This window comes from Haliotis cracherodii, unplaced genomic scaffold (genome assembly GCF_022045235.1).
Source record: "Haliotis cracherodii isolate W230 unplaced genomic scaffold, xgHalCrac1.p SCAF_4, whole genome shotgun sequence".
In the NCBI taxonomy this organism is placed as follows: domain Eukaryota; kingdom Metazoa; phylum Mollusca; class Gastropoda; order Lepetellida; family Haliotidae; genus Haliotis; species Haliotis cracherodii.
Genome location: NW_027266297.1, coordinates 10,361,016 through 10,387,159, shown reverse-complemented (window position 1 = coordinate 10,387,159; position 26,144 = coordinate 10,361,016). Strand labels below are relative to the sequence as shown.

General features: G+C 41.0%; 1 protein-coding gene across 1 annotated transcript; it reads right to left on the bottom strand.

Annotated features, from left to right (window-relative positions):
• Positions 1 to 17,426: 17,426 nt before the first annotated feature.
• LOC139479156 (uncharacterized) lies at positions 17,427 to 23,709 on the bottom strand. The gene is made up of 5 exons (XM_071261939.1): positions 23,505 to 23,709; positions 22,945 to 23,009; positions 21,398 to 21,615; positions 18,867 to 18,978; positions 17,427 to 17,756 (listed from the first exon to the last, which is right to left on the bottom strand). Exons 1-5 carry the CDS (start codon positions 23,707 to 23,709, stop codon positions 17,427 to 17,429), a joined length of 930 nt encoding a protein of 309 aa, XP_071118040.1.
• Between the last annotated feature and the right edge of the window lie 2,435 nt (positions 23,710 to 26,144).

The window sequence follows — 26,144 nt, the reverse complement described above, 5'->3', positions numbered from 1 at the left end:
ACCCATTGGTTATTTACAAACTGCATTGATTCAGCTTCAAAACTGACGATTGTATATGATTATGTACTGGATATTTCTCCATTCTATTATGATAAATATGCTGGACCCTTTCGCCACTGGTCAAGTTTTGTTTTGAATCCAGTTAGAATGACACAATGCTAAAGATAGTTCACTCAGAATTGAAGCAAGTGGCGATGTCACCAGTACTCAAATGCCTCGTTGCATACTGTCCTAAATACAACTGGGAATGCCTGATAGCTTAATGGCATTCCTACCACTTTCTTACAATTCGGGGGGGATAACACCAATGTTTTATGCTACTTTTTTGATTTGATGAAATGTATCGAGGACTCGCCAGTACGAGACTACAATATTGAATATAAATCTATGCCAAACTCTTGTTCAGAAGGGACTCTTTTGATGGGTTGTTGATTTGAAGCTCCTGAGCAAGAGAAATTCTGAGCTAAGTTAATGATAAGCGAGATGGAGATAGTGACAACATTGCTGAAGCAAAGCTTTGGTGGCAAAAGAGTCCAGGATATTTATCAGCCTAAATGGAGATATAATTACCCTGAAAATTATTGAGGATGCATGGAACTCATGACTCACTCAACCTCTTTATAATCCAGGTGACTGTTCAAGTGTGATATCTGCTGACTGCCCCTCCATTGTTCAACAAGCAACATGTTTGGGTGGGACTGGAACGAGATGCTCAAGGACTTGATAATATGGGCAGCTCAGAATCCATGGACATTTGTATATTACACATTAATGTGTTTATCTCCACTCTTTCTCATCAGTGCTGGACTGGCCTGGCAGTTGGCCAAACAAATTGAATCCAAGGAAAAGGATAAGAAACGAAAAGCTAAACGCGGTGCGAACATTGCCAAGACGAGGCGACAAAAGACAGATTAGGGTCTGCAACACAAACTTGTGTTTTGCGTTGTTGAGTGTTTGATTGCAAGACAAATGACTGACTGATTGTTTCCAATTCTGTGACCAAATCAATGCTCACGGATCCAAAGTTCATTCCACAATACAATAAGTAAAGGGAAAAAGTTCGAGTTTGGTAAATTTGAATGAAATTTGTCTGATTGTTCATTTTAATTTTCAAGCTTCATTTGCATTAGTATTATTAGGCATTCCTTACGTAATGTGATGATATGATTGCACGAGATTATTACTGATCGTCTAAACATGTTCAGGTTGTATTTCTGAGAGGCAGTTGCAATTATTTTCGTTTTTTATCACACTCATTAACAAGAATGTTAAAGTTCCTGTATTAAATATGTAATAGGTCCCTCAACATCCAATGACCAAGTCTGATGATTAGACAGTGGTGATTCTTGTGACCATAATGAAATATAACAACAATTCAAATTTAAACAACCCAGTAGGGCTGTTAGTCAGAGATAACTAAAAAGAACCGGGATAGTCTGGCTCAGTGACTTGGTTGATTGCATACTCATATTACAAGTCATCGGCTTGTTTGGTCCAGATTCAATTCTTTATGGGCAACTGTCATAAAGTTGGAAGGTTTTGTGTTGAGTGTGTTGACAATGAAAAAAAAATTCCAATCTAAAAAAGGTGCTAATCAGGTTATTGCTATTTTCCCAAGGCAAGGGAGTAACTGATTTTAAAAGTCCAGTTTCCACCCTTGCCGAACTAGGTTGGAACTGAGTTATATTTTGGCTGGCATAAGAACTCTATGCAATCAAAATCGTGTCACGAAATCGACACCAAGTTCATAAACAACATGGAGACTGCAGTGCAGATTTCGGTTGATTGCAGGATTTGCAGAGTATGTGTATGGTCAACGTATGTCGACAGATATTTTCCAAAATCTTTTTATGTTTTTGATCAAGGTGTTCAAGTGATTTGATGCACTTTGTGTTGAAGACCTCAATTTTTACAATAAAGAACTTGATTATTGATCAGATTGTCTCAAATGGGTGCCAACATTTTGTTTGAAGCAAATACATATGATATGAGAGGTGAAATTTGATTGGTCAGAGGAGGCACACAGTAGGAAAATAACTAGTGCTATGATTGAGCTTCGAAGTTACAGCCTAGTTTGACAAGGGTGGAAACTGGACTTTTACAATCAGTTTACTGCCTTGCCTTGTGAAGATGGGTTATTGCTAGGTAAATATCTTCTATATTACAATACCAAAGGGAGGGTCAAGTAGTCTGGTAAATAGGTCATTGGTCACACCAAAACCAGGTTCAAGTCCAAATATGTGCACATTGTGTGAAGCCCATTTTTGTGTCCAAGTTATTGCTGGAGTGTTGCTTAAAACAACAGATAACTATACTCGTACACTTGAAGTTGACGTTCATTGTGAGTTTTAAGCATGTCTTTTTCATCTGATAAAGGAATACCGCTGTATTACCTGAGGCATGAAATTAGTGCTTCAAGTAAAATCCGTTCTACAACAAATGGTTACAATGTTTTTTCATACTGACATTGTATTTCGCACTGTTACAAAATACAGGAAGTCTAGTGATTAAAGTGTTTTTACGTTTACCCTGTGCATCATTTAGAAGTCCAGGTAACGATAAATATTTATTGCCAGTGTTAGAAATTAAAGGGGGTTCTTGAAGTGATATAACTGGAAACCTGTTCAAAGCAGCGTTTAGTCCAACTCACTCAATCTTAATGTCAACACTGATCGTTGATAATTCAGCTCAAAAAGCATTGTGTTTCTTTATTCCTTGACATCAAATTCATCAGTGTGGGCTATTTCTCCCTTCAGAGACCTATGTTTGCCTGACCCTTACTTGTGTACTGTATACTTTTCTCAAGATTAGGTTGATTTTCCTGAACCAAGGAAATAAGAAACAAAACCATTTTCAATGTGTCTGAAAGTTTGATAAAGGCAACTACTTCAAAGATGATGTTTTGTTTCTCTTGTAAACTCAGATCTTTTTCTCAGATATGATATCTCTTTCTGTGAAGATTCCTGAACCTTCAAATGACCTATGAGGAAACTTGGACTAGCTGGATGCACGGGTTCTTAAGCCATTCGGATCATATTTTCAACTGATTCAGCTTCATTTCTTATCCTCTGCACAGAAAACAAATATTCCTTTCATGGAACTGCCTTTGGGTGTGGCCTTTATTATTACATTCAGAACTGATCATTTAGGTTCATTTTTGAGATACTGAAATCAGATTAGCAGGTCTGAATGCTTTACTTGCTGGTACCATGAATTTACCTGATCGGCTGATTCGAAAGTTCATATAGGACAACTTATATATAGAAAGTTTGTCTGATCTTCACACAGAAAGGTATCGTATCAGAGGAAATGATCTGATTTTAATGAGACTGTGTAAGTTGTTTCTATTGTATGAGAAAGTTTTGATTGTTTTTAATGTTACAGGTGTACCTGTATTATTCTTAAAAAGGTATTCACATTCTTGATCAATTTGCCTTTCTTGAAAAATAAACTGTTTCTAATGAATGGAGTATGAATTTTTTTTTTTATTGGAAGAAACTTGGTGTGGAATCCGGGTCAGAATAGCCACCAGTACCTAGTGCTGGTTGTAAGAGCTGACAACAATGCCCCAAGTACCTAGTGCTGGTTGTAAGAGCCGACAACAATGCCCCAAGTACCTAATCCTGGTTATAAGAGCTGACATCAATGCCCCAAGTACCTAGTGCTGGTTGTAAGAGCTGACAACAATGCCCCAAGTACCTAATGCTGGTTATAAGAGCTGACTACAATGCCCCAAGTACCTAGTGCAGGTTGTAAGAGCCGACAACAATGCCCCAAGTACCTAATGCTAGTTGTAAGAGCCGACAACAATGCCCGAAGTACCTAATGCTGGTTGTAAGAGCCGACAACAATGCCCCAAGTACCTAATGCTGGTTGTAAGAGCTCACAACAATGCCCCAAGTACCTAATGCTGGTTGTAAGAGCTCACAACAATGCCCCAAGTACCTAGTGCAGGTTGTAAGAGCCGACAACAATGCCCCAAGTACCTAGTGCAGGTTGTAAGAGCTGACTACAATGCCCCAAGTACCTAGTGCAGGTTGTAAGAGCTGACAACAATGCCCCAAATACCTAATGCTGGTTATAAGAGCTGACTACAATGCCCCAAGTACCTAGTGCAGGTTGTAAGAGCTGACAACAATGCCCCAAGTACCTAATCCTGGTTATAAGAGCTGACATCAATGCCCCAAGTACCTAGTGCTGGTTGTAAGAGCTGACAACAATGCCCCAAGTACCTAATGCTGGTTATAAGAGCTGACTACAATGCCCCAAGTACCTAGTGCAGGTTGTAAGAGCCGACTACAATGCCCCAAGTACCTAGTGCTGGTTGTAAGAGTTGACAACAATGCCCCAAGTACCTAATGCTGGTTATAAGAGCTGACATCAATGCCCCAAATACCTAGTGCTGGTTGTAAGAGCTGACAACAATGCCCCAAGTACCTAATGCTGGTTATAAGAGCTGACTACAATGCCCCAAGTACCTAGTGCAGGTTGTAAGAGCCGACAACAATGCCCCAAGTACCTAATGCTAGTTGTAAGAGCCGACAACAATGCCCCAAGTACCTAATGCTGGTTGTAAGAGCCGACAACAATGCCCCAAGTACCTAATGCTGGTTGTAAGAGCTGACTACAATGCCCCAAGTACCTAGTGCAGGTTGTAAGAGCCGACTACAATGCCCCAAGTACCTAGTGCTGGTTGTAAGAGTTGACAACAATGCCCCAAGTACCTAGTGCTGGTTGTAAGAGCTGACAACAATGCCCCAAGTACCTAATGCTGGTTATAAGAGCCGACAACAATGCCCCAAGTACCTAGTGCAGGTTGTAAGAGCTGACAACAATGCCCCAAGTACCTAATGCTGGTTGTAAGAGCCGACAACAATGCCCCAAGTACTTAGTGCAGGTTGTAAGAGCTGACAACAATGCCCCAAGTACCTAGTGCTGGTTATAAGAGCTGACAACAATGCCCCGAGTACCTAGTGCAGGTTGTAAGAGCTGACAACAATGCCCCAAGTACCTAGTGCAGGTTGTAAGAGCTGACAACAATGCCCCAAGTACCTAATGCTGGTTATAAGAGCTGACAACAATGCCCCAAGTACCTAATGCTGGTTATAAGAGCTGACTACAATGCCCCAAGTACCTAGTGCAGGTTGTAAGAGCCGACAACAATGCCCCAAGTACCTAATGCTGGTTGTAAAAGCCGACAACAATGCCCCAAGTACCTAGTGCAGGTTGTAAGAGCTGACAACAATGCCCCAAGTACCTAATGCTGGTTGTAAGAGCTGACAACAATGCCCCAAGTACCTAGTGCAGGTTGTAAGAGCTGACAACAATGCCCCAAGTACCTAATGCTGGTTATAAGAGCTGACTACAATGCCCCAAGTACCTAGTGCAGGTTGTAAGAGCCGACTACAATGCCCCAAGTACCTAGTGCTGGTTGTAAGAGTTGACAACAATGCCCCAAGTACCTAGTGCTGGTTGTAAGAGCTGACAACAATGCCCCAAGTACCTAATGCTGGTTATAAGAGCCGACAACAATGCCCCAAGTACCTAGTGCAGGTTGTAAGAGCTGACAACAATGCCCCAAGTACCTAATGATGGTTATAAGAGCTGACTACAATGCCCCAAGTACCTAGTGCAGGTTGTAAAAGCTGCCAACAATGCCCCAAGTACCTAATGCTGGTTATAAGAGCTGACTACAATGTCCCAAGTACCTAGTGCAGGTTGTAAGAGCCGACAACAATGCCCCAAGTACCTAATGCTGGTTGTAAAAGCCGACAACAATGCCCCAAGTACCTAGTGCAGGTTGTAAGAGCTGACAACAATGCCCCAAGTACCTAATGCTGGTTGTAAGAGCCGACAACAATGCCCCAAGTACCTAATGCTGGTTGTAAGAGCTGACAACAATGCCCCAAGTACCTAGTGCAGGTTGTAAGAGCTGACAACAATGCCCCAAGTACCTAGTGCAGGTTGTAAGAGCTGACAACAATGCCCCAAGTACCTAATGCTGGTTATAAGAGCTGACTACAATGCCCCAAGTACCTAGTGCAGGTTGTAAGAGCCGACAACAATGCCCCAAGTACCTAATGCTGGTTGTAAAAGCCGACAACAATGCCCCAAGTACCTAGTGCAGGTTGTAAGAGCTGACAACAATGCCCCAAGTACCTAGTGCAGGTTGTAAGAGCTGACAACAATGCCCCAAGTACCTAGTGCAGGTTGTAAGAGCTGACAACAATGCCCCAAGTACCTAATGCTGGTTATAAGAGCTGACTACAATGCCCCAAGTACCTAGTGCAGGTTGTAAGAGCCGACAACAATGCCCCAAGTACCTAATGCTGGTTGTAAAAGCCGACAACAATGCCCCAAGTACCTAATGCTGGTTGTAAGAGCTGACAACAATGCCCCAAGTACATAATGCTGGTTGTAAGAGCCGACAACAATGCCCCAAGTACCTAATGCTGGTTGTAAAAGCCGACAACAATGCCCCAAGTACCTAGTGCAGGTTGTAAGAGCTGACTACAATGCCCCAAGTACTTAATGCTGGTTGTAAGAGCCGACAACAATGCCCCAAGTATCTAATACTGGTTGTAAGAGCTGACAACAATGCCCCAAGTACCTAGTGCAGGTTGTAAAAGCCGACAACAATGCCCGAAGTACCTAATGCTGGTTGTAAGAGCCGACAACAATGCCCCAAGTACCTAGTGCAGGTTGTAAGAGCTGACTACAATGCCCCAAATACCTAATGCTGGTTGTAAGAGCTGACTACAATGCCCCAAGTACCTAGTGCAGGTTGTAAGAGCCGACAACAATGCCCCAAGTACCTAATGCTGGTTATAAGAGCTGACAACAATGCCCCAAGTACCTAATGCTGGTTGTAAGAACTGACAACAATGCCCCAAGTACCTAATGCTGGTTATAAGAGCCGACAACAATGCCCCAAGTACCTAATGCTGGTTATAAGAGCCGACAACAATGCCTCAAGTACCTAATGCTGGTTATAAGAGCCGACTACAATGCCCCAAGTACCTAATGCTGGTTATAAGAGCTGACAACAATGCCCCGAGTACCTAGTGCTGGTTGTTGAAGCCGACAACAATGCCCCAAGTACCTAATGCTGGTTGTAAGAACCGACAACAATGTCCCAATACCTTGTGCTGGTTGTAAGAACCGACAACAATGCCCGTAAAAGGCGACTGTGCTTGTCGTAAGAGGCGACTAACGGGATCGACTGGTCAGGCTCGCTGACTTGGTTGATGCATGTCATCGATTCCAATTGCGTGGATCGATGCTCATGTTGTCAATCACTGGTTTGTCTGGTCCAGTAAGGTTGTAAGAGCTGACTACAATGCCCCAAGTACCTAGTGCTGGTTGTAAGAGCTGACTACAATGCCCCAAGTACCTAGTGCAGGTTGTAAGAGCTGACAACAATGCCCCAAGTACCTAGTGCAGGTTGTAAGAGCTGACTACAATGCCCCAAGTACCTAGTGCAGGTTGTAAGAGCTGACTACAATGCCCCAAGTACCTAGTGCTGGTTGTAAGAGCCGACTACAATGCCCCAAATACCTAGTGCTGGTTGTAAGAGCTGACTACAATGCCCCAAGTACCTAGTGCAGGTTGTAAGAGCTGACTACAATGCCCCAAGTACCTAGTGCAGGTTGTAAGAGCTGACTACAATGCCCCAAGAACCTAGTGCTGGTTGTAAGAGCCGACTAAAATGCCCCAAATACCTAATGCAGGTTGTAAGAGCTGACTACAATGCCCCAAGTACCTAATGCAGGTTGTAAGAGCCGACAACAATGCCCCAAGTACCTAATGCTGGTTATAAGAGCTGACAACAATGCCCCAAGTACCTAATGCTGGTTGTAAGAACTGACAACAATGCCCCAAGTACCTAATGCTGGTTATAAGAGCCGACAACAATGCCCCAAGTACCTAATGCTGGTTATAAGAGCCGACAACAATGCCTCAAGTACCTAATGCTGGTTGTAAGAGCCGACTACAATGCCCCAAGTACCTAATGCTGGTTATAAGAGCTGACAACAATGCCCCGAGTACCTAGTGCTGGTTGTTGAAGCCGACAACAATGCCCCAAGTACCTAATGCTGGTTGTAAGAACCGACAACAATGTCCCAATACCTTGTGCTGGTTGTAAGAACCGACAACAATGCCCGTAAAAGGCGACTGTGCTTGTCGTAAGAGGCGACTAACGGGATCGACTGGTCAGGCTCGCTGACTTGGTTGATGCATGTCATCGATTCCAATTGCGTGGATCGATGCTCATGTTGTCAATCACTGGTTTGTCTGGTCCAGACTCGATTACTTACAGACCGATGTCATATAGCTGGAATATTGCAACAAATGATTTGTGGAATTATTATATGTAGCAGGTGATAAAAGTACTTTTAAACAACTAAACATATGACAAGCATGGTTGAAAATATGATCAGATAGACAGACAATTTCTTCACAGAAAGGCCATGAAGCCCATATTACAATTCACAATACAATTTCTACGTATTTTGCAGAGCACCATTTAAAATATTATTTATTAATATAACACATTTTGCGGGAAGATGGCTAGTCTAAGCAAACTATGATTATTCATGTACACATCAGCTCTATTCTTTCCACAGCTCCTTAGTTCATGGAATGATAGTGACTTGCCGGAAACAGAAATTTCAATACAATTGTAACATCATAGACAATTTACGTAAGAAATGGTCCTTAAAAGGCAGCGGTTATCAATTTAAAATACTCATGAATTGAACAAACCTTCTTGTACTGGGGTAATGAAAGTAATATTTTGGGATGTACAATACACTCAGATGTTGATATAAAAAAACGTACATGGTATTCATCTTATTTTTGTTTAAGACCGCACTCTTCCAACCGCATTATTCCAACCGCATTATTCCAACCGCAGTATTCCATCCGCATTATCCCAACCGCATTATTCCAACCGCAGTATTCCAACGGCAGTATTCCAACGGCAGTTTTCCAACCGCATTATTCCAACCGCATTATTCCAACTGCACTAATCCAACAGCAGTATTCCAACTATGTGGTACCGATCTGTAAATGACCGAGTCTTGATCAAACAATCCTGTGACTGTCATCATGAGCATCGATCTACGCAATTGAGATACGATGACATCCATCAACCATGTCACCGAGCCTGATCTCCCGACCCTGTTAGTCGCCTCTTACGACAAGCATGGGTTGCTGAAAATCAATGCTTATCTGGAACCTCACGGGTAGGTATTCGTCTTATAAACTGGTATGACAATATGTAAATGTGGCGTGAGTAATCTCAGTGAAAAGAAATGGGAATATACTAACTTACAATACACATCTAGTTCATGGTAAAATGACGTCCATCAAGTTTGAAGCTGGATCATGGGTGTTCTTGCTGGAACACTGACATCACAAGGGGCACGCCTGAATACATTTCCCTATTAGGATTCCGGATTTGTCCCCAGTGTAACGGCCATTCTGACTTCCGTGACTTCCGTGATGGGATTCGAACCAAGACCTTTTGATCCATGACCAAAGATGTTAACCCCATCAGCAAGCTGACAAGGTAAGGATGTTATCTGTGGGATGACTCCACGCCCTGCTACATACTCCCCCGTCAACAGAAGGCACGCCCCGGGCATCATAATAGGATACTGAGGCTTATTTTGTTCAAATTTTATATGAACGTTGGGCGCCAATGTAGTGGCCTTACAATTTCTGCCTCCCGTGATGCGATTCGAACCACGGATCTTCTGATCCGAGGTCGGACGCCTTGTCCACATGACCAAAGTCAGCAAGCTGAAAAGGTAAGGATGTCATCTTCGGGATGACTCCACGCCCTGCTACACTAGCATCAGCGGATCAGACTCGGTGACATGGCTGATGTGGTGGCTCGTACCCAGAGGGCGTGGGTCGTTGTTCACAATATCAATCATTGGTTTGTCTGGTCCAGACTCGATTACTTACAGGCCGCTGTCATATAGCGGGGCTAAACAACAAACAAATATAATCTTAACATACTGACCAGTGTTTTGTAGCCAAGAGCGAGAAAGGTTCTACAGCTATATCTATGAAATCTGACGTCTCCATAGGCAAGTGACTTCGGCATTTATCTATGTTTACTTAGAAGCAATTGTGCACCGGGTAGGATGAGATGGTTATCCTGGTGATGTCAAACGTCCTTCCTATGTCAAACTTGCTGCTTTTGTTGGAGAATCTTCCGGAGCTCAGAATGAACCACTCAGTCATTGGTTGTGTTTTGTCACGTGCTTGTGAGTCTGTGAAAATGTCACGTCGGCAATATTTCTGCACTATTGTGATTAGACAAATAAGGAGGGCACCTTTCTAGAACCATATGGACGTTGATTGTGTTTTGTCACGTGATTGTAGTGAGTGAATGAAAAACTTAAGTCACGTCGGCTATTTTTCAGCCATATTGTGATTAGACAAATATGGAGGACACATTTCTGGAACCACAGGTATTCACGTGATGATAAATATACGCCATCTTGCTGTCCTGTCATAAATTGGTCAGTTAAAATTATACTGATGACGACAACGACGATGATGATGCTTATGACGATTGTGTTTACCTGCAAATTGTATTGCTTCAGGATGTTCAAAGGGGATATATATATAAGTTGTAAAAGTCGACCACAGTAACTTGTATCACTAATATTATTAATTCATAAAATTTGTAGTAGAATTGAATAGTGTTGCAACGGATAGCAGCCTACACCTCTTTTACACACTACATACTCTGCTGGCTGTGACGCATGTAATCCCATGGTTCTGGTTCTCCCGTCACATTTGAATCTGACTGTTGTCATACATGTTTAATATTCTTAGAAAAAAACACATTAATCCCTGCATCTCAAGCTTGTACTGGCCTTAACCTCAGTTCACCAAGAACCATTAAACCAGCTCTTGTGACCACAATGGAGTAGAGGGGACCCTTTTTCCGCCGTGCTCAAAAGTTGATGGCATTAGTATGGAAACTCTCGTAAAATCATTCAGTTTCGCCTTGACTGACTGTATCCGGCAGAAAACCTTCACCTCGCACCACCCCCGATCTCATCACCCCCCTGAGGATATCCTAAATACATGTCCAGTGGTTTATATCTCTTTTCTATTATAATGAATACATACTGAGATAGACTGACGAGTAATACTCTTGACAATCAAGGATGAAGTGCCTCATGACGTGAGCGTCTGTACCAAGGTGGATGTATCGAATGGTCCTTGTTTCTGCGTTTGTCTTCACATTCATAAACCGTACGTCACTTTGATTACATTGTGAACGTTTTAATTAAAATAGTATTTCTTGTTGCTTGTCAGCAAAGCTTTGAAAACGCTGCTAATGGTTCTCATATCACATTTTCAAACAGTTAAAGTTGGAATGATGACTACGAATGATCTGATCTGAACTAACGGACAAAAGAAAGTATACATTTGGTGATTGGAATTGACCCAAACATTACAAACGCTATCAGGCTGAAAACAGTCGCCGAAATACTGCAAACCGCACGTCCAAAACACAACCACGATACCCGTATCAAATACCTTCGAATAAACATTTCTTATTTCTTCTTTTATTTTAGCCACTATCAGCACAGGTGTAACCTTTCTTTTGCCCGACAGTTTTCGAATGATGTACTCTATCTCAATGTTGCAAATATGACATTTTGATTTAAAAATCAAAGAGCAGATTTTTAGTTTTTGTATTTATATTTTCATTCAATTACTCTCAACCCCAAATATGTCAATTATGATCCCGTCTTCTGCATCATAGAGGTGACGCAAGGCAAACATGTCCCCAAACCAGTCACATTCATGATCAGCGAATCTCAACATGACTAAGGGACACACGTTTGCACAGTGAGTTGCGGCCGCCCGTGCGGAGAAAGGGAAGTAAATTAGTTCGATATCGACGTGCATGTTTGTTTGTTTGTTGTTTAACGCCGCACTCAGCAATATGCCAGCTATCGGACGGCGGTCTGTAAATAATCGAGATCGAGTCTGGACCAGACAATCCAGTGATTTACATTATGAGCGTCGATCCACACAATTGGGATACGATGACATGCATCAACCAAGTCAGCGAACCTGACCACCCGATCCTATAGTCGCCTCTTACGACAAGCACAGTGGCCTTTTTACGGCAAGCATGGGTTGCTTAAGACCTATTCTACCCCGGATCTTCACGGATCTCAGCGCGCATGACTTATTTGATTATAAAGGTAGGCCACAGGTACAGACAACTGGCCCATTTTAACCCAGGACAAAATATTCGCATGTCCGTCAGTCTATCCAGTGTCTGTTTTGAAGCACCTAAGGCTTTCATCTTTAAAGTTAAAGACATGTTTTCATTCATGAACGTAACAATAGCAAGAGCGTAGGAATTCTATGCCTTAGTGTAACACCTAATTCTGAAATAACGTGCTAAAATGACGTGCCGCCATTATTTACATAAGCGTGTTTAAACCCTTTGGGGAACGTCATGCAAAGAATATTGAGTTTAGGTGAAATGGGGTTTAACATGAATACCCCACTCAGACACAATGTACTGACTCCGAGCCGACCAGTTCTTGTTTTAGCCCCTGTACCAGACAGGGTAACAACAACTACCATCTTTTAACATCTTGTGGTATGATGCGACCGGGAATCGAACCCCGGACCTTCCGCTCTCCGTGCGGACGCTCCACCACTCGCCCAGAGAGGCGGTCCCAAAGATTAAGGAATGATGGCGTCGGATCTATGAGTTTATTAAAAGTAGTTTGTATTTGTAGTTTGTGTTAGATTACCCCATTTGCATATTCATCGGATCGTGATACGCACAATTTATAGGTTAAGCTCATCGATAACACTATCCAGTATATGGTAACTGTAAATGCTATTAAGTGACTTTGAACGTGAACTCGATCCATTGGCAGTCATTCGTCACTTCATCATTCGACCCTCTATTCAAATCTAATTCTACAAACCATACCGGTAACAAATTTATACAACACCGAACTGGCTGCCGTTGTAAAAAATAACCTTAGCCCTACGACTGTCGTAAGTCCATGTTAATGCATGGGAGTTACGATCTCCTATGAAACATATCATATGTGCATACTTAGCCTTAGTCAATGCTGATAATATCAAAACTGGCACTAGTATATGTGACACAATCATATTAACTGCTTGTAAATATAACCTTAAAAGTGTCATCATGAACTTTAACAGCACTGGAATATTGAAAGAATGGAGAAGAATTGTATGTGATGCAATATCCTCATATGAAGAAGGAGAGGTCATTGAGAGAGGATCTGGTCCGATACAGGTCAGTTCACTCTAAACTTAAACTACATGTATTATGGAAACTAGCACTAACTTATCCTCATCTTAGGTATTGCATCCAATATCCCCTTACGATAGCTTCCCGACCCATTACATCATGTGAATGTTCTAAATGTGGCAGACATGCCTATGATTTTGTACATGTACTTCTACACTGTGAATATTTTATAAATGTTCGAAATGAATTCTTCTCCACCCTCATTGACAAACTGGATATCGAAAGTTATGTTCAAATTGAACCTCTGGAAGAAAATGATACGCTCGCACTATTCTGGGGCTCAACCAGATTACATGAGAAAAAATATCATTGATATTCTGTGAATATGTCTTAAATTTCAGAAACGTATTAGATTAACCCCAAATTAATCTGTTGTATCGTAATAGTGCTTTATGTGTTAATAATGCACCCATCTATATAAATACTAGCACAATGCATTTGCTCTGAGAATATCAGAGATTTTGTAAATCTTCGGATGTAACTTCTGGAGGAAATTTCATTCATTCATTCATTCATTCATTCATTCATTCATTCATTGGAGTTACGATCACCTTAGCGCTAATTTCGTTTTGAACAACGACGCCCTTGACTACATGCAAATAGTTTTCACTTTAGTCTCACTTTATAAATTCGATTTATGTAATCCAAATCAATGTCTTTAAAGCAAATTGGGATGACTTTTATATGAAGTTCGCAAAATATGAGTTGAGAAATGTACAAATGTTTTTGAATTGGAAAATGCCTTGGGTTTTACGCTATATGTAAGCGATATTATAAAGAGAACAAAACTGGGCCTCATTGTATTCATGTGGCCACTCATGTGACCTTATTGCACTCATGTGACCTTATTGCACTCACGTGACCACTTAAAGGTAGCGAGCGAGAGCTCATTCCAAGCGCTGCTTAGTCCCAAACATACGCGTCAAAACAAGTAGCTATAACACTGGTGTCATGCAGGAATTCCACTGTGATGTACATAGGCCACGTGCTTCTTTGGGTCTTCCAACCTTTTTCATATCGCTCGATGACTTCCTTTGATCCCGTTGACCTTCGATAGTGCTCTGAGTTTGTCGGGCTGGCCGCTTGTAGCAATATTTCAGCCATATCGCAGCTGCAGTACAACAGAATTTGGCTTCAAAAATTATGTGGAGAATCGAACCCTGGTATCGAAACCAATGGTTTAAGCACATGGCTACTCAACCGCCTCAATATCGCTGTCATCATTTTTAACATTTTTGTCTGGATTACCATCACACACCTGATCTACCCGTGACGTATTTTAACCAAAGACGATTTTTTTTCTATGTTTCTATGCCATATTGATGAACGTTCGAAAAGCCTGAAGCGATTACCTACGTCAGAACTTTTTACAAAAGTACAAACCTCTAGCGAATGACCGGACGGTGATTTGATCACCAGCGTTGTGATCGTGATATATTTTCCTTCCCACATCCTGATGACATACTATTGATGGATTATAGATCAGCGAAGCTGGGCGTTTGCACCGAATTAACGTCACACTTCCCCAAGGCACAGCGGACTAGCGTCCCCTTGATCGATCAGGTGTAAATGACTCAAATCTATTTTAACAATTTTATCTTTCTCCATAAAGTAAAAAATAGTTAAATTATTATTCGAAAATATGATTTTTTGAAACACCATCTGGCGTTTTTGAAATAAATTAAAAAAACATAATTATAGGTTATTCAGCGTATATATGTAAATATATGGTTACAACTTCGGTGTAAAAGTGAAAAACACATTTGTATGACATACATATAATTTATAATTTGTTTAAAACATACGGTGGCCCATAAGGGACATGGAGTCTGTTTTTCAATATTTTGATGTTTAACTTACTTTTATCTTAACCTTTTGCAAATTAACACAATCTGCCATACAAATATGTGATGAATCATGTATAAAAACATCCGAAAACATAGAAAATGTACTTTTAAGTTGCTTTTGAGTCGCTGAAATGTGAAGTGAAAATGTCAAAATCTAAAATGGAAATGTCAAAAACCAAAACGAAAAGGTCAAAAACTAAAATGAATACACAGAAAACTATTTCCACCGCGGTGATAATATTTACACCGAGGTGAAAACTATTTCCACCGCGGTGATAATATTTATTTTTTGTCATTTTCTTTTTGTGTTTTTGACATTTTCATTGGAGTTTTTGACATTTTCGTTTCACTTTTCAGCGATTCAATATCTTCATTACACATGATTTATCACATATTTGTAAGACAAATCGTGTTAATTTGCAAAAGGTTACGATAACAGTAAGTGAAATATCAAAATATTGAAAAACAGACTCCGTGTCCCTTATGGGCCACCGTAAAAACATTATAATGTGGATAATAAACATCTTGACAACATTTCTGTCCATTCGTCTATCGTCATAATGTTTTCTAAATGTACAAATGTTTTTCTGTGGAAGATTCTTATTCACTCAGTGTAACCTCTTAAACTCGAAGGGCGCTAGGCTTGCCGAGTGGTTAACGCGTTCGTTCCTCATGCCGAAGCCCCGGGTTCAATTTCCGATATGGGTACTATGTGTGAAGCCCATTTCTGGCGTCCCCCACCGTGATATTGCTGGAATATTGCTAAAAGCGGGGAAAACACATACTCAACTACTCGTAAACTCGAATTCTGTTAACATGGTGCACCATTTAAGAAAATAATCTTGACCGGCAATATCTTACATAGGCGCTCCGTTTCTCTCGCACAACAGATAATTCGATACATTGTAATCTCTAGAAGGACTTCGACTGTAAGAGCACTGTATTTCAAAACGTTTTCTTTGGTTTGGAGTTTTTTTCTACGATATGAAAATTACACATCACTTTGACATATGACAGTGGTATGAATGAGTGAGTGCATGTTGTTGAACGCCGCAACATTATTTCAGCTATATCATTGCAGCAACCTGCGACCCAGTCTAGATGCTACAACCGGTGGTTGATGGCATGAACAGCGATCCAAGACAGTGGATGTCATGTTACGGGAACACAATCAACCATTATGTATCATACAATTCGTCCATCCGATCCGCATTCTATCGGCTGTACAGGAATGCTGAGAAATCTATTCTTCCTCGGAATCCAAATGAGATGGCAGTGCTTCTTTTGTTAATGTCGTAACTTTAACCCAATGGTCAAAATCGCATCACTGTTGCGTGACAAATTGACGTCCCATAGATGCTAGTGTCCGTTAATCGTGGGTCCGAATCAAAGAGTCGCCCGATTATTATCTTTGGTCTTGCGTTTGGATTGCAACAACATGTGGCACTTCGAATAATTTGAAGTTTGACTCCAGCCATTTCACACAGAATATGTAGTGTTATGACTTTGAAAGGAAGTTCTAAGAAAGAAGGAAAATGCTTTATTTGTATATGCTCTCTTCCCTCATTACTCCGTTTTCCATCATATTATAAGTACACAGTGTAACGTGTGAATATTAGAGACGATCATGTAAGCTTACATCAATTTGCCTTATATTTAAACTAAATAATGAAAAACACAAATCTTATTTTTTTCAGAAATGTTATTTAATTTTCCAAGTTCCATGTTAATGAATCTGAAACATCTAGATGTTTTTACAGTAAAACATTCTTTAAACGCCGAAGACATCTAACTGGAGTAGAGGTACAGTGACACTTTATTCCAGTGGACTAATTCCTATACATATTCATCTTTCTTAAAATCGCTGGCTTTGTCCTGAAAAGGTCCTGGTGTACCATTATGGTATCCCGGAAAACACAGACAGTCAACCTTTGTATATATTCAAAGGGACATTGTACGATACCTACGATTCGTTTATCAGGTAACAGATTGACGAGATTCAACTGTATGTGGTTGATTTCAACTTAAAAATTCAATGAAATATTCACCAACCGTTTTATTGTTAAGAAAGATGATCATTATATTTAATCAGAAGATACCCACTATCACGAATTTCTCCTACAATGTTGATTCTGAAGGTCGAAATGGTTATCCTGAAGATTGTAGTTGACGGGATTGCAATACTCAAACTGTTTTAAGTATTTCTGTGTCCCATGTATTTTTGTTCCATTTTATGCGCCCCCAAATAATGCCTGGAACTGAGGAGCAGCAGCTCCAGCGGTACCAGTAGTTCCTGGAAGTCCTCCAGTGCCGGTTGATCCTGGCATAGCACCTGGCATAGCACCTTGCATACTACCTGGCATAGGACCTTGCATACTACCTGGCATAGCACCTGGCATAGCAGCAGAACTTGCAAATAAGTTGTTGCCATTCAAACCCCCTCCAAAGCCAGGATTAGGTTGGATCAGCTCTGTGGCCCTTTTGGCATCACGGCCGATCTTGCAGCACAGTGGTATGATACTGATACACGATCCAGCGCTTAAACCTCTGGTTGCACACAGCTGAAAGTAAAGACAGAGGGTTACTATGACGCCAGTGTTAGGCATAGAGTTACATGTGGTAGGAAAAACGCCCAAGTTACTTTAGCAGAACTCTGGCACAGTAATCGTGAGCATGCCCCCCACCCCACCATCAAAAAAAAAGAAAGAAAAGAAGTGGGATTTAACGTCGTGTTCAAGATTATTGCACTTATATAACGACGTGCATGTGTGTGTGCTGGCCCACTGAAATATCATGGCCCACAGTTGGATGTAACATGGACACCCCACGCAGACACATTATACTGACTCCAAGCCGGACTATCCTGGTGCTATTCCCTTAATGCCGAGCGATAAGTACCATCTTTAAACGTCTTTTGGTATAACGCAGCCGGGGATCGAACCACATGCCTTCCGCTCTCGGGGCAAACGCTCTATCCAATACACCACTGAGGTGGTCACCACAGCCAGTAACTCATATTCCAATAAGCAAGTGACACTGGTCATGAGCGAGTTGGGTTCATCGCAGTGTTGAACGCTATTATGTGTGTTATATCACCACGTGGGAGCTTGTCGTGAGAGGAAAGAAAGTGACGCAAGTCACTTGGCATAAATGGAGACACTCCGCACAGCAACTTGACTACGGCCCACTTGACCATGATGGAAAGATGAGATAAACTAATGACAACGCCACCAACATGATATGCCAAACAGACCACAATCATTGATCTTTGGAATTGTTGTCATCCTTATCGTGAACAGATACTATATATACTTAATTTAATACCTGCCTTTCAAAATAATGGAAGGAAAAGGTATATTCCCCACTATGGGAGAATAGAAGGGGAAAATCCTAAAATATATTCCATCACGAAATGATGATGGCGTCTTCCATAGCAAATGTGTTTTTCCTTAATGCATACATTTACATGAAACCAGCAAACATCACAAGGTGTATATATAGTCATACGAACATGCTCATCCGTCAGAGATATAACATTGTACCAGTTTAATTTGGTTGTAGTTCTTTCTTGTATGCATTTTAAGTATATTTAAAAAAAGAGAAAACAAAGTCAAAGGTTATTCACTGAGTTGTGTCCTTAAATTTATCTCATTTAGAATCATCAAACTTACTGCTAGTCCGTGCCCATTAAGAGCCGCTGCATTGGCGAATCCCTCGATGTTAGTGGTGGATGTGTGTCCCTGGTTAGGAGCCAGTGTGAATGGTTCTCCAAGTATTCCAATCCTGGGAAGAATATATAAGAAGAACGAGTTTAGGAGTCAGTGATAATGGTTCTCCAAGTATTCCAATCCTGGGAAAATATATATAAGAAGAACGAGTTTAGGAGCCAGTGTGAATGATTCTCCAAGTATTCCAATCCTGGGAAGAATATATAAGAAGAACGAGTTTAGGAGTCAGTGATAATGGTTCTCCAAGTATTCCAATCCTGGGAAAATATATATAAGAAGAACGAGTTTAGGAACCAGTGATAATGGTTCTCCAAGTATTCCAATCCTGGGAAAATATATATAAGAAGAACGAGTTTAGGAACCAGTGATAATGGTTCTCCAAGTATTCCAATCCTAGGAAAATATATATAAGAAGAACGAGTTTAGGAACCAGTGATAATGGTTCTCCAAGTATTCCAAGGCTGGAAATATAATTAAGAACAACGCGTTCAGGAGTCCGTGAGAATGGTGGACCAAGTATTCCAAGCTTGAGAAATTATATATTAAGAACAACGAGTTGGGTCAATTTTAAAAGCTAACACTGATGATCCTACTTGTAAAGCTTTGTTTTTGAGTAAATTGCAAATTTATTCTTAGATCACACGGTATCCCATAACAATATGTATGTGGAGGGTCGAAATGGATTATAATCTGTGCCAAGCTGTGTTTTTCACAAAATTGAGTTCGACTTTTCAGAGTAATACTTTGCTCATGGGATGATGGACATAGTTCGAGACAGCAGGGAATTAGACACATCCATTTCGACACACCCGGGTTCAAATAGTGATATGTTTACCGGGACCGGACTGTGTGATCGAACCAACTGGGATTCGATACAACGAGATTCGCCTGTACATGTCTGCATTCGTCAGGTTTTACTTGTTGACAAATCAACGGAGTGCATTTGGGACATTAACTTCATTTTGTCCATTACTGATCCCGAAAATTATTGGTCCAATTTAACACAATTTCTTTATTGAATGTTGTTTGTTTCGCCGGATTGGATTGTATTTATAAAAAGGGTTTCATAACTTTTTCCTGGTATCTATGCGTACATTGCTCTTGTTATGATAGATTACATTTTACAATCATATTGGCTGGTATTTTACATTTTGCAACTACACGCACATTATACATCACCGGGTGAGTGAGTGAGTTGGATTTAACGCTTTTAACAGTATTCCAGTGATATGACGACGTGTCAGTTTTAATGTGGGAGGAAAGCCCGAAGTGATGCAGGTATCAGACGTTTACCACTTCGGTGAAACCCAAGAGCGCGGGTATGGTGCTGACAAACCTAGAAACATAATCGGGGCGAACCGGGATTCGAACCAACAATCATAGGTTTCTGGCGTGCCCAAGAGACGCAACTCTGCACAGCGAATCGCGGCGCCTAAGGCGACTGGGCCACCCGTGCCCCCCTCAGCCTCCATAAATATCCCAAGTGGTCATACATTGAGTATTGAATATTGAGTAGTATATAATATATACAGCACGACATATGAGTTTATGAGATTCTTGATACAATATTTTGCATTCTACATTCTAAATATGAAATAGTAGTGCACAAACCAAACAGAGTGTTAAAGGTTAGGCTCATGATAAATTACATCCATGGCCCGCCTCCACAAAGCGATCTTAGTGGTACTACCACTAATCTGTGTTAATAAAAAATGTAAGGAATATCTAGAAGCAGTCAAAACAAGGTTGGAGAGACAACTTCATATATAGGGGCTAATCACTTACCCACTCACTCACCCACTGACCCAACAACTGACTCGCCACTCACTACCCGCTCTCTCAACTACTGACTCACCCACTGACTGACTGACTGCCATACTCACTCACCCATCCTGCGACTGACTCACCAACTGATTGAGTCAAAGACTCAAAATCTGACCCAACCACTGACTCAATCACTCACTCAACCACTGACTGACTCACCTACTCAACCTCTGACCCAACTACTTGCTCAACCACTAACTGATTCCACTCAACCACTGACTCACCGACTGACTCACTCAACCACTGACTTACGTACTCACCAAGTCAACTACTGACCCAACTACTGGCTCAACCACTGACCTATTCACTCAACCACTGACTCACTGACTGACTCACTCAACCACTGACTTAGTCACTCACCTACTCAACCACTGGCCCAACTTCTTGCTCAACTGCTGACTGATTCACTCAACCACTGATTGACTCACTCAACCACTGACTGACTCAACCACTGGCCCAACTACTTGCTCAACTGCTGACTGATTCACTCAACCACTGACTGACTGACTGACTGACTGACTGACTGACTTACTGACTGACTGATTCACTCAACCACTGTGGGTGACTGACTGACTCAACCACTGACTGACTCACTCACGTACTCAACCACTGACCCAAATACTGACTCTCCCACTCATTCTCTCACTTACTCTGAGTTCGGTCTTCTGCGTGCGAACCAAACGTTCTGAGCGTTGTCGATGATGTTTCCGAGTGCCTGGCTTACACAGCCGTCCTCTACACGTCCGTATTCGGTTGCAATCAGCTGGAATTGCCCTCTGGTCTGTGACTGACCGGAAACGCTCACTCGGGCCTCCATCTGGACGCGTTGACGGTCAAACCATCCCCCACCCCATCTGTTCTGTCTTGCCTGTATGAGACGGACATGTGTTATTTCATATATCGAGCTGTCTAGGTTATCATGCTCAAGAGAAAGAATAATGGCCTTGCATTTTAGCGGAAAATATATTTCATATTTTTTGGAAGTTTGACTCATTCATAGTTTGTGATTGGTTGTGATGTGAAATACGCTGAGCAGGAGACATTGAGAGTAGATGGCTTGGAATGTATTGTGTCTTGTCAGTCGTGGGGCAGTCGTGTCGTGTCGTCTTTTGTCATGGGGTAGTCGTCTCGTGTCGTGTCCTGTCGTGGGGCAGTCGTGTCGTGTTGTGTCGTGGGGTAGCTGGTCGTGGCGTGGCGTGGCGTGGCGTGGCGTGGCGTGGCGTGACGTGTTCTGTTCTGTATTCATATACCCAACAGGGCTTGGTACCAGTTTCGGTGAGATAAGTTAACGGCACTGAATAATTCTCGTTGTGAACTTGAAACATGCAGAGTTTGCGATTGGCATACTGTGATGGTTTCTGGGTAACATGCGTTAACCCCAGATGAGCACATGTGACTTTGCTTTTGAAGAACAATGACCTAATGACGAAAATGAAAGGTGATGGTCCATTTACATACATCTACATTAACATACACCTCTAAATATGTCAAGACGAGGCCCCGTGGCCTTTAGTACAAGTTAACGTAAAAAATGTTGAGAATGGGATCTTATATTGAACGCATGTTTGAGGAACACAGCAACAGATCTTATGACATCAGTATTTTTAGCAGTTTAACATATTCACCACTGAGTCGTTACTAACAGTTGTAACAGGATGTTAATAATGTATTCTTATAATTGAATACTTATCACAAATGCACAGGACATGACACCAGTCGTAAACAACATATATATATTTCAATTTGTACACAACGAACTTGAAAATTCCACTGTCTAACATTTCCGCGATTCCGAAAGTTTCGAAATTTACTAACGAATCATCTAAAAACTTTGCAACATATACGGGCATGTGTTTTGGCATGTTAGTTGTCAGATGGCCTTTGTGTTATGGTAAAATGAACATTGCATGATAGAAGTCACTGAGTATTTTCGCCTATCCTTGCCAATAGATCAACAGGTGCAAGTTTGAAACGCGACTCCGTCCACTCGAGGCATATGACTAACAAGCCGGTGACACAAACTGGCTTCTTGAAGTCACTTCTGCCATGTCACATGTGATTGAGAAACACCTAGAAAATTACATACATGAATATGTACACTAATTAACAGTGTAAACAAGCATTTAGACATATTATTAAGTCATGCTAACGACAAACTAGTTTTGAGAAAGAAATAGGTGTACATCACAGTCCTTACCCCATCACTGAATGTCACTCTCAATTCATCGCCATTGGTATTCCGTCCTATGCACGTGTACACAGCTACAGAAGAATATAAAATACAGTTGCATTTATTCTGAAGTTGCAAGCCGAGAACAAGTTTTTTATTTTTTAAGACGACAATCTAGGTACAGTTTGTAAATACCATTGCTGCTGTACCCGCTGTGATATGATGGAAATATTCATAGTCATATGGGTGTATGATTCTACATATTTTGAAGATTGTACTTATGAATAAAATACAAACACAAAGCAGATGTACTCTTGAGATTTTGGGATACGGATGATGATGATGATGTTTTGTACAAATAGGCCCTTTTTAATTTAAAATGTTGTTCTCATAGTATTTTGTTATTGGTTTTTCATCAACAATAATAACCACTGCCATCGACTGATGAAAATGCATTTTTAAAGATTTATTTTTACACCTTGTTCTCAATGAAATAATGATTGTTACACCTGACAAGACTATCAAAATAGATATGTAAGGACACTTCAAACCATGAAATATAGAACACACAAATAAAAAATACTCACTTATCTCTTCCTGATTTCCGAAACCATTTCTATCTCCAAAGAAAGAATCCCTACCGAACCCCAATCTTTGGAAGGGGGGAACGTCCAGCCCTCTTAGCGGAGCGACAGGGTTCTGGTTTCCCTGCCACCCAAACAAAGGTTGCTGGCCAATAACAATTTGCACTATCCCTATCAAAGAGAGAACTGCGATACCATGAGGAGCCATGATGTAAACTCGTACAGGTCGACACAGGGTGTGAACGACTTCTTTGACGTGTCCTGCTTATAAAGGTCGTGGGACATAAAGGATAGGTTTAGTATCTGTAGCCAATGAAGCTGTCGTACATTTTATCGCAAGCATTGCCGTTGATTAATGCAGATACCCTTAATCCATGTACACTCTCCTTGCGTTTTAACTCACCAGCACCTCAGGCGATACTTTATATGTAATTAATTGTCACTTTGCCCCAAAATATTCACGTTCGTTTTGGTTTCTTTAGATCGATTTATACCATTTTATACTTAAGCTATATTAATTTGTAATATTGGTTTGTTATACAGTCACGGATCTACTGTTTTAAGGTAAGATGTTAATGGACATTATCATTAAGATTTTAGATTTATGAATTTGTTCTCCTAGCTATTTAGATTGGGTTACTTAATAGATATTATTTATTGTACGATTTTGACAGGATTAACTGTGGATTTATTTTATTTAAAAAAGGACCTTGCTCTAGAGGTCCTTCGTGGAATCGGCGTTCCTGACGTTAAGACAAATTTATAAACTCAGTACTTTTGTTAATCCTTACTTCGCATTGTGTTATTTAATACATGACTTCAACTGATTTGATAAATGTTAATTTCAGACACAAATTATCACCTTCATAACACTGCTTAAACAAAATGATACAACATGTTAACATATTAATTATATTGTTCTTTAATTAATTATTTACCTTACATCATGCAAGACGAGCATACAGTGATAATGTCGGTAAAGAATACTTGTTGTTGACGTGTTGTCATTTAGGAGATAAGTGTATTTATGTCTTTATTTAGAGGTATAAAATCGTATATTTGAGATCGCTTCATTTGATGTGAAACAGGACATTTCATCAGGTTGTATCATGTAAACTATCGCGAGAGTTGTGGGCGTGTTGATGTGACAGTTTCCACGTCATCATTTAAATTGTACTATGTGTATATGGCTTTAGTTTGTATAAGCTTTTCATCACTTATTTTGGAGAAACATTTTGACATACGTGATATCAATAATCTGTAGGCGAAACCCCTCGGCGTCATACACAGCTGGTCAGTTTGACTAATGAGGCGAAATATACGGTGGAAATCATCATTCACCAGATTGACAATTCTTGACTAACGTCATTTGCTTAACCGCCTCTTCTTTGAAATCATTTTCGCATTTGGGTGTGTAAGTTGTATATCGTGTAACACAGAAGAACCGATTGTTGCGGCATCCCCATCTAGACACACACTTCTACATAAAAAGGCTATCCTAATATTTAGGGCTGGGACGGGTAAATCGGGTACCCGGGTCGCGTGGGTATTGAGTAGGACCCGGGTACCAACAGGACTACCCGGACCCGTGGGTATATATTGTTTAATGACAAATATTATCTAGAATTCTATTGTTACACTACAAGTCACTTTCTTTCTGACCTTGCACCCATTCCTTCAGATTTTTCATATGGTTGAATAAAGATATAACGTAATTCAACTACAGTGTATGAAAGGCCAGATTGTTTAATACATGTATCTGAATACATTTTGCCAGGGCTATTCTAAAAATGTTCCCAATCGGACATTTTGAGACATCTCCTGAGACCTACAGCGGGTACCCGGGTACGGTCGGGTAATAGGGGGGTGGGTACCCGAGTAGTAAATTTGGACTCGTCCCACCCCTATATCCTACCATACATATCTGTATTAAGATTGATTGGCAGATATAATAAAAAGTAAGTGTCAACGTATCTGTGCTTCCTCTTTTACATGTAATTGTTGTTCAGATGTGAAGTCGCGGATACTTCTGATTGACAAGTAAGGTCAATCGTGGTGGCGGAACATTTCGGGTTATATAACTATAATGGACAGAGTTGATGAAATTAGTTGCTAATTATTTCGTAACATAATCCCTTCTGTGGTCAACACACTGGTGCTCATAATGTTGGAGGGCCTCGATCACAGTGGCGGAGAAGGCTTCCTCCCCGTGGTCCACAGCAGATATTGACGTCATCATCATTTGCATAATGCTTGCCTGACAGTTTTTGTAAGCTTGGGAAAGGGGTGGAAATGTGACGGCTGCATTCCAAGCCTGTTCATTCAGTTCAACGCGGCAGTTTGTGCACAGATATATTGACCAGGTGGAAGTAATGGCGTTTGAAGTCAGAGCTCTCGGGAGGTAGTCGTCCAGTAGGATTCTTTGGAATATCAGAAAACCGAAGCCATCCTTCTTCGGAGGAGGAGACGTCAGATGTTTCTATTGCTTTGACTGTTAACCTGGTATCATCACTGAATTTCAGTGATCCATTCGTATAATTTTCACCAACAGTTTGCCTTTTCCAGCCAATGGTATCTGTTTCGGTAGAGTTTTGACACTTGACGTTGAATCCTGCTGAACCTTTGTCATGCTCAGTTCATTCC